The sequence below is a fragment of the Nelumbo lutea genome, chromosome 2, assembly GCF_056320005.1.
Source record: "Nelumbo lutea isolate HS-2025 chromosome 2, American lotus-T2T, whole genome shotgun sequence".
NCBI classification, from domain to species: domain Eukaryota; kingdom Viridiplantae; phylum Streptophyta; class Magnoliopsida; order Proteales; family Nelumbonaceae; genus Nelumbo; species Nelumbo lutea.
The window spans coordinates 4,829,909-4,844,286 of NC_142685.1; the positions used below are offsets into that span (position 1 = coordinate 4,829,909).

Sequence of the window (14,378 nt, forward strand, 5' to 3'; positions counted from 1 at the left end):
TTCACATAGATGGCTCATCGAACCAACAGGGCAGTGGGGCTGGAATAGTCCTGCGCAGCCCAGGTGGCACAAAATTGGAATACACACTACGCTTTGAGTTTGCGGCATCCAACAACGAGGCAGAGTATGAGGCATTGATAGCTGGGTTGAACCTAGCGTAAAAGGTAAGAGCAAAACACATAGTTATCTGCAACGATTCCCAGCTTGTGGTCAACCAGGTTACAGGCGAATACGAAGCACGCGAGCTAACTATGATCGCCATTTGGCAAAAGTAAAGGAGGCTCTGCTCAACTTCCAGTCACACTTCATCAGGCAAATCCCGAGGTCAAAGAACATTGAGGCCGACGCCCTGTCTCGGTTAGCCAGCATCAGTCACAACGCCATGAGAACCGTGTACATAGAGGACTTACCTCAGCCTAGCATTCTCGGTGGGGTAGAGGAGGTCTTTCCCGTCCTTGAAGCAGAGCCGAGCTGGATTGATCCACTCGTGAGCTTCTTGCTAGATGGAACCCTCCCGACGGACCGCAATACAACCAGGAGGGTGCAGCGCCAGACAACCAAATATGTCATAATAGACGAATGGCTGTACCGACGGTCCTACACGCTCCCCTACCTGTGTTGCTTGTGACCTGCCAAAGCCGAGCTCGTACTCCGAGACACTCATGAAGGGCTGTGCAAAGGACACTTGGAGGGCAGAGCCCTCGCCCAAAAGGCACTTCGACAAGGGTAGTACTGGCCAACGATGAAGGCAGAGGCCGTTGAGCTCGTCAGAAAATGTGACAAATGTCAGAAGCATGCCAATATCCACCATCAACCTGCCGCCGACCTCAAGTATCTCACCAGCCCATGGCCCTTTGCACAATGGGGCATCGACCTCTTAGGGCCATTCCCGCCAGCAACAGGTGGGAGGAAGTTCCTAGTGGTGGCGGTAGATTACTTCACAAAGTGGATAGAAGCTGAACCTCTTGCAACAGTTACAGCTCGAAATGTACAGAACTTCTTTTGGAATAACATAGTATGTCGCTTCGGGTTACCTCAGGTACTGATCTCCAACAATGGCAAGTAGTTCAAGGATATCAAATTTCAGAAATGGTGCCAAGTTATGGGGATTCGGCATAACCTCACATCAGTCGCACACCCGCAGGCAAACGGTCAAACAGAAGTAATGAATAGAGCTATTCTCCGTGGACCGAAAGCACGACTAGACCGAGCTAAAGGGTTGTGGGTGGACGAGCTACCAAAGGTTCTATGGGCTCACCGAACTACAGAAAAAACCGTCACGGGAGAGACCCCCTTTAACCTCACCTATGGCACAGAAGCGGTAATCCTGACTGAGATCGAAATACCTACACCTAGAAGTATACGACAATCAAACAAATGAAGATGAGTTACATACCAACCTTAACCTACTGGACGAGGTAAGAGACCTCACGTACATCCGGACCGCAGCTTACCAGCAAAGAGTAGCTCGGTACTACAACACCAGAGTAAAAAAGCGGAACTTCCGCGTCGGCGACCTGGTCCTCCGTAAGATCATAGAACCCGAGCCCGACATGGACAAACTTGGACCGAATTAGGAAGGGCTCTACCGAGTAAAGAGAGTGCTCGGGGGAGCATACGACCTCGAAACTTTAGAAGGCAAATAAGTACCTCAAGCGTGGAACGTCGTTAACTTGAGATGATACTACCTATAGATCACCAAGCGAAGTGGACTAAGTCACTACTAGAGCCTAAGGGCTAGGATGCCGAGCTAACAAGGACCTCAGCATGGGCAAACAAAGGCAAAAAAGCCAACCAAAAGCTCAGGCAAAGTGCTAACAATGAACTAATAGGGGCATCGACAAATGGTCAATTCGGAAGAAAGAGTGACCAACACTTAACCAAAAGAAAATCATTCCATTGCAAAATACTTTGTGTACATTTCAAAAAAAAACAAAAAACAAAAGCGAGCTCACAGGCCCAGAGGTACTTCTTCACCATCAGAAGGCACTTCAACGATACTCGAAGGTCCTGCCACATCCTCAGAATCCGGCTCACCGTCAGCAGCATTGGCCATCTCCTGAGTAATGCGCGAAGTGGTTATGGCGCTAATATTGAGCTCGGGGTACGTATTCTGGACCATCCACCGACTCAGTTTAAAGCCCCTTCTGTACGAGCCCACCATCAGGTCGTCAAAGTGCGACGAGGTGATATATTCATCGACGGCCTTCTTCTTGGCATCCTCGATGCCTTGAGAAAAGATCTATGTCCTCTCCCTAATATCCTCTTGAAGGTATTCAACCTGATGCTGCAAGTCAAGCCTCAGGTCCGCCATATGCTTCACCACCACTCCCATGGCCTTGGTATCTCTCTGAGACCTCGCCAGGCTGGCCTGTGCAGCACAAGAAGCCGCCTCGGCACCTTGGGAAGCCTCTTCGGCAGCCCGTGCCTGCCTCGAGCTCCTTTTCGCTTGGGCCGCCAAGGCATGGATAGAAGAATTCACCTACCAAAAGAAAAAATAACAAATGTTCAAAAGAGCAATGGCAAGAAAGATGATGACAAAGAGCCCGACAAGAAATCGTTGACTTACCACCATGGCATGAGTGGCAGCATGACAAGCTACCTGGTTCAAAGGAAGCTTGGTCCATGCCACGAACTCCTCAAGGTAAATGGCCTCCCTACTTTTTTGAAGAGCATGCTTCGGCGACAACACGCTCTTGAACTCGCCTTGGCCTCCCGAGCCTGAAGGCCCAGCTCGCATATAAGTAGACTCAGTGTAAGGAGTCCCCGTACAAGCAGACTCAGTGTAAGGAGCCCCCGTATAAGCAGCCTCGGCGTAAGGGGCCCCTGTCGCTTCTTGTACTGGAGGGGCCATCTCGGGCTCCCTGGGAGGATCCACTGGCGGGTAGCCTAGTACCTCGGGCTCCGCATCTCGGGGCAGCTCGGTAGAGTTCGTTTGGCGACTTGCTTCCTCCTCTTCATGACTTGAAACAGGTTCCCGCCACGAGTCTTCTCTGCGTCCATTGCACCTGCAAATAGAGCTCGACATCAGGAAAACGAAAGAACAGAGTAAAACAAAAGGCAAGCCTCTAAGGAACCTACCCGAACTCAGACCAGCCTCGATGAGCTTGGCCTCCGTCAGATAATGGTGACATTTTAGCCCAAGCCGTGCCCATTCCCGGAGGCCCTTTGCCGTCTCCTTATCAAGTGTAACACTGGCATCAGGGGCAGCCATCCCCCACCTGGTTTGGAACGGCCACCCCAATGCACTTCGCACCCCGAAGTAGTCCCGTTTCCACGCCAGGACCTTGTTGGGAAGATCGTGTAAAAGCTTAAACCCCGGGAGAGGAAACAGGTAATATGCCCGCCTACGCCCGGGAAGGGGACCCACTAGATCTCCAGGTCTAAATGCAAGATCTGTTTGCAAAATAGAGAGATAGTCCGCACCAAGTTACAAATGGAATTCGGGTGAGGCTGGCCGACAGTAATGCCGAAGTGGTTCATAACCTCGACAATGAGGGGGTGGAAAGACAGGCGCAACCTAGCGACAAGCTGCTCCCGGAATATCACGATCTCATCGGGACCGTGTTCCCAAGGGAAATTGCCTAAGGGTATAAAGTAAGTGTACTCCCTAGGCAAGTTGAACTGGGTAATAAGGGAGTGAAGCCCTTCAGGCATCATGGTCGAGGGCCTAAACTTGTCTAGTGTCCGACCTCGACGGGAGGAGGAAAACTACTAGAGGTGACTCGGCCTACGGGTTCAAGATCCTCCTCGAGCTCTACCTCAGGTTCACTAAGGCTGTCGGGGGATGCAGCTCGATTCATAGAACTTGCATCTGAACCCCTCGAATAATCGTTTGAGCTATCCAAGCTAGACATCAAGAGGAAAAGGATGCCAGGAAGAAAGTAGACTCACCCGGAAAAGGCAAATGAACTACAGAAACTTGGACGCGAGCTCAAGAAGCAAAACGCGGGAGAATGGCAATGAAAAGCGACTGGGGTCCCCCACTATTTATACTCATAGTAATCGAAAATCAACGGCTTTGATCAAGGCAAATCCAATAGCCCGCAGTCGCGTTGACCGCATGTCTCCTGAGACCGAGATGACTGACCGCACGTCTTTTGAAACTGAAAGAGCACCGGCACACGTCTCCCCGCGTTAAAGGCAGCAGCGGTGCGTTTTTTTTTTCAAATTTGAAATAACGCCCGCTGTCACGTCTCCCAGTGGCACGTTTTTTAAATTTTGAAATAAACGTGCACTATCACGTCTATCAGCATTTATAGATGGATTGATCCGTTTCCCGACTTTTTGGCGCTCGAGAAACCCGAAAAAATCCTGACGAACACACACTTCGCGCTATCAATCAAACCAGTCCGAAGTACGGGTCAAATCCACCCGCCACCTCGCGAACTCCCCGCGCCAGGGCAAGCCCCTTTGCACGAGGAGTGGGGGGCAATTGATGAAGGAAGATTTGGCCCGACCTCGTAACCACTCAACACGTGGCAAAGGCAATAGCTCGGCACGACAGTACGCCCAAGGCGCGAGCTCCGAAAGGAGGAACCAACGGTCCGAACTCCCCACAAGGAGCCCGAACTCTCCCTTTGAACCTGGGCCTTACGGGCACAAAGGGCAACAACCCGAATTGGCCCGCCCCAGGGCAGTTTGGGCCACACCCCTATCCGAACTCAAGACTTCACCTCGCACACCACTCCAGTACTTCGTCTCCAGGCCGCCGAACTGAACAACCGTACTTGACACTAAAGGAGTTTGTACCCTAAGGTGGCACACCTGATTGACTTAGGATCTGACGCTTGACAGTCGCACTTCAACAGCCACTTGCTACTGCCACCTCCAGTCACAGAGACGGCTCCGACAAAGAGAGCAGTGGCGGTTGTCTGCCCCGGCAGATGTGATGACACCCGAACTGGCAAAAGTGCAGAGGTAATGATACCCGACCTGACAGGAGATTGGGAGTGAGTGCGTGAAGTGGTTATAAAAGGCTCTCTTCCCCCCAAGAAGGAGGTATGTGATAACTTTGCGTTATCTGGTTTTGATATTGCCTTTGAGAGAATAGTAACTTGAGCTACGGAGCAATCTCACCGGATTCCTCCTCGGAGATTCCTCACCTTCTTCTCCGGTTTCAGGCACCTTTGCTCTAGTCAGAGGCAAGGTCATTGATAGCTAGGACCGCCCGGATTGCGCACCATCAACTGTAATACTTGAACTTTCAAAAAGTGTCAAATTAGTCTCTACTTTTAACCAACCATCAATTATTTATTGAAAATATCAAAACTACCCCTTAAAAGACTACATTGTTTGTTGTCTTTAGCTTGAGAGGAAAACAAAGAGAAAAAATGAAATATGATAAAGAGAAACATGAAAACAATACCTCAAAGCAAATAAATAAGTAGACAAGAATGCGTTTTAGAGTTAAAAGTAGAATATAATGAATTAGTTAATCTAGAATCTCAAACACCTCAACCGGTTCAACTTCAACGTAGAAGACGATGAACATTGTATTATATTGAAGGATAGTTTTGATATTTTAAATAGTGCACAGCTAAATTGGAGTACTAACTTGACATTACCCCAAAATTAAAGGTAATGGAATTTTCCTTAAAGTTATTTAACTGCAGCGGCCAGGCCATGTAGGGCACCGTTTTTCATACAAAGTGACCAGTGACCAGTGACAAAGCAAGCGACGACAATGACCTTCTTACCTTAAAGAAATGCAAGGCGGAAAAGCAAGCAGAGTCAGCAGTGAGGTCGCAGAACCCATAAAAGAAAAGAGCACCACTTTCAACTAAGTAGTGGTGGAATTTTAGATTTTTAGGGGCGGCTCTTGGCTCTTCACTCTTGCACTTCGCGCGGGTAAAATAGAAAAACAAGAGTGAGTGAAAAACAAAACAAAAGCAATAATATTAGCAACAAAACAAGGCATCTTCTTAATTTTATTCGTCTGTTCCTTCCTCTCGCCTTCCTCTCTTTCCTTACCATCATCATCTTCATCGTCACTTCTCCTTTCACTTCATTCCACAAAAACCCTAGAAATTGGACCTCTGCTGATGAAATTGTAGGCTTTGGTTCGAGGAGCACAAGATGGGGTCTGTGATCGAAGAAGGTACGCTTGTCTCTAGCTTCTTCCCTTCTCCTAGAGCACAAGATGTAGTTTTTTTTCTACCTTTTTTTCGGGATCGATCAAAACATCGATTGGCACCAAATATACCAATATTAATCATTGGCTTTATCCTGGAATCTTGCATCGATGCCTCTGATCATGTCTATTCTTCATGGTTTATTATCCAGTAGGTGAGAGGGACTTGGAGAAAGGACAAGGGCTGAACCCGAATCCTTTAGCCGAGCCTTTGCATTCGCCATCCCCTACGTCGACGGCGCCGGCGCCTGCTCTCGTTCTTTCTAATTCCGGTAAGAGGATCGATCAAGCGGGGAAGAAGAAGTACGTGAAGCAGGTGACCGGTCGTCACAATGACACCGACCTGCATTTGGCTGCGCAGCGCGGCGATCTGGTAGCGGTGAAACAGATTCTCAATGACATCGATGCGCAGATGGTCGGTACGCTTAGTGGAGCAGATTTTGATGCTGAGGTGGCGGAAATAAGGTCGGCGGTTGTGAACGAGGTGAACGAATTAGGAGAAACTGCCCTGTTTACCGCAGCCGAGAAGGGACACCTCGATGTGGTGAAGGAGCTATTGAAGTATTCAACCAAGGAAAGTGCTTCGAGGAAAAATAACTCTGGCTTCGATGCGTTGCATATAGCTGTTAGTAACGGTCATCAAGGTGGGATTTTTTTATCCGCTGCCTTTATTTTTCTTCTCTTCGTTTAGTTAGTGGGATTTATATTTCTTTTAGCTCTCTGTCCGTTTATGAGGAGGCGAGTATCATAAACATAAAAAAGGCCCTAAGAAATTAGAGTAATGAGAAGGGATTTAGTGGTACTGAGTCTACTGACTGATGACTACTGAGTAACTGAGATATTGATTTATTTCCATCTCTCTCTCTCAATCAAACGATCGGTTGAAAAGTAATTGTGTTCAACTTTCTTTTCGCGCATTATGATTACATTTATATGTCAGGGTATTCATTTTAGGGGTTTTTATAGTTCAGTCCACCTCAGAAATCTGACCCCCACCGTATAGGGATTTTTATTACTTATTCGACATTGATGACAGATTCTACTTCATCTGTTTTTGGTAGCACCTTCTAGTTTATTTTTGCAAGAAAACAAATTAGTAAATTAGATATTTTACCAGAGGAAAAGGAAGACTTAAAAAAAAAAATATTTTTGAGGTTCCGGCCTCTACAAATCTCCTAGGGACACAATTGATTGCACAGTAGTAGTAGTGCAAAATAGCCAACTCCAAATGGTTGTCATTAAGGTCGAGTTCAGTTGAGATTAGTATCAATGCAAAAAGTATATTAGATTATTTAAAATATCTGTAATGATGCAGAGGGAAATGACCGTTGCTTGGTTCCATGGTAAAATCTCAAGCTGTCAAGCATGAGAACATGAGCTCAAGTCTGAGAGAAGCCACTTATGTAAAAATGCCAAAGGTTGGGTTCCATATCCAATCCACTCTCCTGAGATCTGTGATATCCGTGCAAGGATGCCATATCATGTTTAGTGTAAATTTGGTATCTGATACCATATCCATCCATGAAATACATATTTACTGATAAAAAAATACCATATCCATCCATGCCCTTGTTATATCAGGTATGGTAACATAGGCTGAGATCCCAGATAGATGGGACCAACATTGGGTAATGGTCCTTACAGGGATTGAGGATGGAAAAATAAAAAATCCCAAAACTTCAGAAAATTAATGGTGGAAGGGGATTCAAAGGTTATAGTGGTATGGCTGAAGGACAACACCTTAGGCTCCATCTGTTTGCGGTGTAAAACCTCATCGATGTAAAAGTTCACTGCCGGTTTGGTTTTGTCAGTGTTTGGATGGAGTGGAGTTTTACATCGATTATCAATGTAAATACTACATCGGTTTTATCGATGTAGTATTACATCGATTAATCACAATTTTTGAAGCTCAGTGGTTCAGAAATTTTTAAACCGTTCGGTGACTCCAATGGACTTTTATATCAATGAGGTTTTACATTGCATACAAACACAGCCTTAGGTGCTAGGATGCATTTTTTTATCAGTAAAAGAGAATTTCATTAAGATAAGAAATTATAAATTATAGATTATGAGTAACCTCGGCCACCCCACTAAAACTTAAGTTGCCACCTATGACTTTTTGATTTCTCATCCTTACAACTGAGCCCAAAAACACGGATCCCTTTTTACCCCTTGTTTTGCTAGCTGTCTACAAATCCATTTGCCGCTCTTGGAGTCCACTGAAATGATAGCTGCAAGTCCTTGGAGATGCTTTTAATCTTCTTGATATCATTTCTATGCAGATAGGGTATCTTTTCAGTTTGCTTTAGCCAGCTTATCACTACTTTGGAGTCGCCTTCCACAACAAGCTTTTGCACCCCCAGCACCTTAGCTTTTTGGATCCCAAATACCACTGCCTTTAGTTCAGCTGTAGTGGAATAACCCATGCCAATAGGGCCTGAGAACAGTCCCACTACAATCCCTTGTCATCTCTAAATACTCCAATTCCAGTTCTTCCTGGGTTGCCAACAGTATGGCTGAGGAGCTAGTAAAATGATCAGCCAACAGTATGGCTGGTGCATTAGCATGGCAAGAGGTTAATAGAAATAGATGTATGGGAGATTGGGAGATAGTTCTTTGCACTGCAATAATAAAGAAATAAAAAAAGAAGGGAGTAGGTAGTGGCTGCTAGTCTACCAAAAGAGGTTCTTGGTACAATCCCATGTTTGTACCTTATTTTTATCCTATAAACTAATGGAATTATGTTTGTTTCTGATAAAAACATTTAGTAATGGCCTTAATATGGTCATTACGTAAAAGATCCCTGTACCTATGCAGAAAGCATTCTTTGCTTTCCTAAAACTTAAAAAAATATGATGAGTATAAGTATGCATTTTGCATAAGTTTGGACCTACTTATTTGTGCTAATCTGCCTTCCTAAGTACAGATATTATCATCCAAAAGAGGTTCTTTTATTTAATTATGGACTTGGTTTTCTATTGGCAAAAAAGGGTAAAAGTATCTTGGATTTCCATATCATTTGCATCTGCCGAAGGATTGAAGTATAAAGGATATTTGAAGGAAAAAATTAAATACTTGGTGATTGGTTGATGATGCTGGATCACTCATCATGGATTTTCTGATGGTACAATTGGATTTTGAGAGTATGGATTTGCCTTTTTTATAAGATATTGTTGTAAGTCATTTCAGGAGTTGTGACTTGTGAGTGGATGTTCTTTTGAGCTAGGTTTTTATTCTTGAAGACTTGGTTAGCTTAGGACTTTAGGCTACTTTGGCTCTATATGAGTTTTTTTTTTTTTGGATCAATTTGGCTCTATATGAGTTTTCCTTTCTCCATTGTGGGGGTTAATGGTTCCATTTGTGAATATATCCAGTCTATTCTTGCTGTAACAAGATATGGATTGGCTATTTTTTCTTTAAGATTTCTGGTCGTCATATAAGGTATGGCTTCAAGCCATTTCATGAGTTGTGAGTAGATGTTGGGAGTTGAGGTAGGTTTTTACTCTTGAAGAGAGGATTAGTTTAGACTAGTGATGATTTTGGCTCTATGAGATTTCCCCTTTCTCCATTATGGGGGTTAATGGTTCTACATGTGAATATATTTGGTCTGTTCTTGCTGTTATATATAATAAATTTATGGGAACCGAAGAAGGAATTGTTCTATCTGTATTGTAGAAAGCTTTTATATCCCAGTCTTAATGCTGCAATTTGTGATACTAATTTTGTGCAAATCCTAGAATATTGATTGTACTATTGTAGGAAAGCAAAATACATTGACCATTTGAATAGTTTACTGTTTTCAAAAAACCTTTCTGTTTGTGAACTTGATATATCTAAACAAAACCAGGTAAATGACTGTTGTAGTGACTATTTTTATACAGCTGTTGTCCAGGTGCTACTAGACCATGACCCAGGGCTAAGCAAAACAGTTCTTCCATCAAATGCAACGCCTCTTATAACTGCAGCTACCAGAGGGCATACAGCAGTAGTTAATGAGTTGCTATCAAAAGATTCAAGCTTACTAGAGATTTCCCGTTCCAATGGGAAAAATGCATTACATTTTGCTGCTCGACAAGGGCATGTTGACATTGTAAAGGCACTGCTTGACAAGGATCCACAATTGGCTCGAAGGACTGACAAGAAAGGGCAGACTGCATTGCATTTGGCTGTTAAAGGGACCAACTGTGAAGTTGTAAAGTTGCTTCTTGAAGCAGATGCGGCTATTGTGATGCTCCCTGATAGATCTGGTAACACAGCATTACATGTGGCAACCAGGAAAAAGCGAGCAGAGGTATTTTGTGAGTTTGATGCATCTTAATCATTATATCTATAGATTTTCTTTTTTGGTAATCTTCTGCCCTAGTTCTGTGACATTGTTTACCATTTATCACTTTTGGAAATGATGACTTTTTTATAAAAGATAAAAAAGAGATACAAAAGAGAGATCCAAGGCCATAAGGTCTCACAAGACCTTTAAGCTGTTGTGCTGCATACCCAACATATTCTCAAAGAAAATGAAAAAAGCTAGGGGTGCAAGTTGGCTACCAAATTTGAATAATTTACACTGCATCAGGCCTGGGCTTTTGGTCTGGATCCATTCAAATTTTAACAAATACCCAACCGGAGCGCACCCAAGTTGCATCCCTAGAAAAAGCTACCTAATCTTCTAATGTGGAACCTAGATACAAGTCACTTCGAGCAAGCCTTTTTCTAGATGGGAACTGAGGCTAGATCATTAACAAATCTCCTACCTGAGGCTGTTGATTGTCCAGGTCAAACTGATCATACATACATATGTATATGCACACATGTAGCTGTGTGTGTGTGTGTGTCTATGTAAAAGATACATGAATGTATACATATATGATTGGGTATATCTATGTGTGTATTAGCATATGAAAAAGATACCTCCCAACACTTGATATATATTCATGGTTTACTTGTAATAATTTCATATAAGATTTTTAAAATTGTTATTTAATAGGGGTATGCAAGATTTTTAGCAGAGACAACAAGAGAATTGAATTGGCAACTTTATAGTCAAGGTACCATGCTAAAGGCCTATTGGTTATAATCTGGTTTTTTATTGGGTCAGAGCCAATAAGCTCAATTAATAATAGAGTTGGTTCTTGGTCTATTACTTACAAACCCTATTATAGGGTCTGTGCTTTCCTACCAAAAAAATTGTACGTCTGGGCTGGTAATGGTGTATTTTTGTGTCATTTTGGGACTGTCTCTACCCTGACCTGGCCCAGACCCAGCCCTACTCCTAATCCAGTGGAAAGAGATGTTCCATCTGGTTGCCCAATACCATCTCATTCCTCTCTCATCCAACCCACCATTACCTGAGAGTTACCATCCACCTCCAGAGAAGTCGAGTGCAAAAGAAGGGTGAATGCCCCTCATAGGGGGGGGGGGGGGAGACAGGAGATACATTTGTTGGTTTTATGTGGAGTTTACTGTTGTCTAGTCGGTTTGATTACCTTAACATTTTCCTTGCTTATCTCCATTCTTGACTTCACCGTACTGTATCATTCATTGGTTTTCTATATATAACTAATTAGTAAAGTAGGCATGCAAGGTTGTGAGAATGATTGCTAGGGGATTACTCCAATGTTTTCATGTAGTTTCTAATCAGTCTTTTGGCTTCTATATATTTCTCCCTCTACTTCCCATCTTCTATGTACTCCTTTATCATCATCATGATTATAGTTACTATCATTATTTCCATTAATTCAGCATTGTATTAATATTGAGTAATGACAACTGCATTAGAATCTTAAAATGTATAAATTGAGTAATGGCCTTGTCTTGTTCTCCCTTTCATCTCTTGTAGATAGTGAATGAGCTATTGCAGCTTCCCGACACCAATGTCAATGCATTAAACCGAGAGCACAAGACAGCCTTTGACATAGCAGAAGGACTCCCTCTTTCTGAAGAATCCTCTGATATAAAGGAGTGCTTGGCCCGCTGTGGAGCGGTAAGGGCAAACGAACTTAACCAGCCAAGAGATGAGTTGAGGAAGACAGTGACAGAGATTAAGAAAGATGTCCATACTCAGCTAGAACAGACAAGGAAAACGAACAAGAATGTAAGCGGGATTGCTAAGGAGCTGAGAAAGCTGCATAGAGAAGGGATTAACAATGCTACTAACTCGGTAACTGTAGTTGCAGTGCTGTTTGCTACAGTGGCTTTTGCAGCTATTTTCACAGTGCCTGGTGGGGACACTGATGAAGGGATGGCAGTGGTGGTGGGGCATGCATCTTTCAAGATATTCTTCATATTTAATGCTGTTGCGCTCTTCACGTCGCTGGCAGTGGTGGTGGTACAGATCACTCTGGTTAGGGGGGAGACAAAATCAGAGAGGCGGGTTGTGACAGTGATAAACAAGTTGATGTGGTTGGCATCGGTGTGCACCTCTGTAGCATTTATAGCCTCAGCTTACATAGTAGTGGGGCGACATAACCAATGGGCTGCCATCCTGGTTACTGTTGTAGGTGGAGTGGTAATGGCAGGAGTTCTTGGCACCATGACGTACTATGTGGTGAAGTACAAACGGAATCGGAAGATCAGGAGGAAGGAGAAGAAATACTCTAAAAGGAGCGCATCCAACTCGTGGCCTCAATCAGAGCTTTCTGATTCCGAAGTCAACCCTATTTATGCCATATAATATAGGCTAATTAATTAATAGGCAACCAACCCACCTCCCCAAAGGCAGTATTCTTCTAAGTTCTATCTTGTGTTTCTAGTATGTAACAGAATGAAAACAAGAACAAACGATTTCTGTATGAGGTTTTTTGGCCATGTACTTCTTCTTCAGTGCTTCTTGTACATATAAATTCTGGGGTGCTTTTTGCTTGTGACCTCTTGTCACAAAATGCCGGAACCAGCTCAGGTGTCAGGACGAGGACGTCAACGAAACACATTCCCTTCCTCTTCCTTGTCCTGAAAATTTTTATTTTTCCTTTGAACTTGTCAGCCATACTATCAAACTACTTGTTCTCCTCTCGTTTGTGAGTTGTGATATTCCTTGTTGCTGTTCAATGTGGCTCATCTCATGGTCTTACTGCAATTACGAATTTGTTATGATTTAAAATCTTATGAAAATCATAAAATGTTACTGGAATTTGGTCTTCCGCCTCTACCTCTTTCATCTTTTTCATTTTTTAAGGCTCAGTTTGAAAACAGTACAAATACAAATATGAACAGTGCAAATATATAGAAAATAATATAAAATATAAAGTTTTACACTCTACATATTTATTATACGTATTAGGTTTTGCACTCTACACATTTATTATACGGCATCATGCCTTAAGGGGGAAAACATCTACCTAGACCTAGTCACGTTTTGTATTCAATCAGCTTGCAACGACAGGGCATTTCTTTTGCAATTTCACTTGTGGGCTTGTCGCCTATGGTCGACTTCCATTTGTAGCAAAGGATGACCTCAGATTTAACAAGTCAAAAGCTACAAATTAAAAGAAAAAACGAGTTTGACAGCTTAATGACTCAACTATCTTCAACCGCTTAACCTTTTGCTTCAGTTTTCGCAGTTTAAAAAATCACTCAACTCAAGCCAAGTAAAACAACTGGTAACCATAGTCGAACTAGAGTCGACAAACAGACATTGAAACAACTATCACAGGATTCACAGCTCACCGGATCCTGCCCCTCCTCTCCTTTTGGGATGGTAGCATTTATTTTAATATGCGGGTTTACCACTTAATCCCTCGGATTCTAATGTTAAACCGTGAGACCATGAAAATGGGCCTCTGTTTCAACTCCGCTCGGGTATGGGTTCGCATCTGCCCCCCACAGACTTGCCCCCCAAAAACGTCCCACAAAACCTATGTGCGACGCGTGTCATGATACACGTGCACTAGCGCGACGTGTGCGGACTCCTTTTCATGCCGTTTCCCGTACCTCCGTTAATTCCTCTCTCTTCCAAGAGGGTTTTTCTCCCATTCTACTTCGAACTGAAACCTTTCACGCCCAAAGGGTTTCTAGCACCTCCGTTTCCAGTACCTCTGGTCGAGTTCCGCCGGCCGACGCCGACGGCCATACTGGCAGGAGGTAAGTAGATTTTTGTTGTTTAAGAAGTAAAATGAAAGAAAGCCGGTTTCGATTAATAAGTGTTCGGGTTCCTAACTACTTCCCACGAAAACTTCGACGACGTAACCTTGTTATGCAACTAATGCTGTTTTAAGAAGTAAAAAAAAAAAAAAAATACTATATATATATA

At 43.6% G+C, this 14,378-nt stretch overlaps 1 protein-coding gene across 2 annotated transcripts; it reads left to right on the top strand.

The window, feature by feature from the left end:
- Nucleotides 1–5,630: 5,630 nt before the first annotated feature.
- LOC148868212 (ankyrin repeat-containing protein ITN1-like) lies at nucleotides 5,631–12,972 on the top strand. Of its 2 annotated transcripts, none has more exons than XM_088973473.1 (4): nucleotides 5,631–6,100; nucleotides 6,286–6,777; nucleotides 10,015–10,424; nucleotides 11,970–12,972. In XM_088973473.1, the coding sequence occupies exons 1-4, from the start codon at nucleotides 6,079–6,081 to the stop codon at nucleotides 12,801–12,803; spliced, it is 1,758 nt and encodes a 585-aa protein (XP_088829599.1). In that variant the 5' UTR covers nucleotides 5,631–6,078; the 3' UTR covers nucleotides 12,804–12,972. The 2 variants fall into 2 exon arrangements, with proteins under 2 accessions (XP_088829599.1, XP_088829600.1); XM_088973474.1 differs by having other exon boundaries at nucleotides 6,289–6,777.
- Nucleotides 12,973–14,378: the final 1,406 nt, after the last annotated feature.

Excerpts from the sequence above, each read along its gene's own strand:
- LOC148868212 (XM_088973473.1), top strand. The coding sequence starts at position 6,079 with ATGGGGTCTGTGATCGAAGAAG. Across the intron at positions 6,101-6,285 it reads GGGGTCTGTGATCGAAGAAG|TAGGTGAGAGGGACTTGGAG; the intron begins GTACGCTTGTCT and ends TTTATTATCCAG. Across the intron at positions 10,425-11,969 it reads CCAGGAAAAAGCGAGCAGAG|ATAGTGAATGAGCTATTGCA; the intron begins GTATTTTGTGAG and ends CATCTCTTGTAG.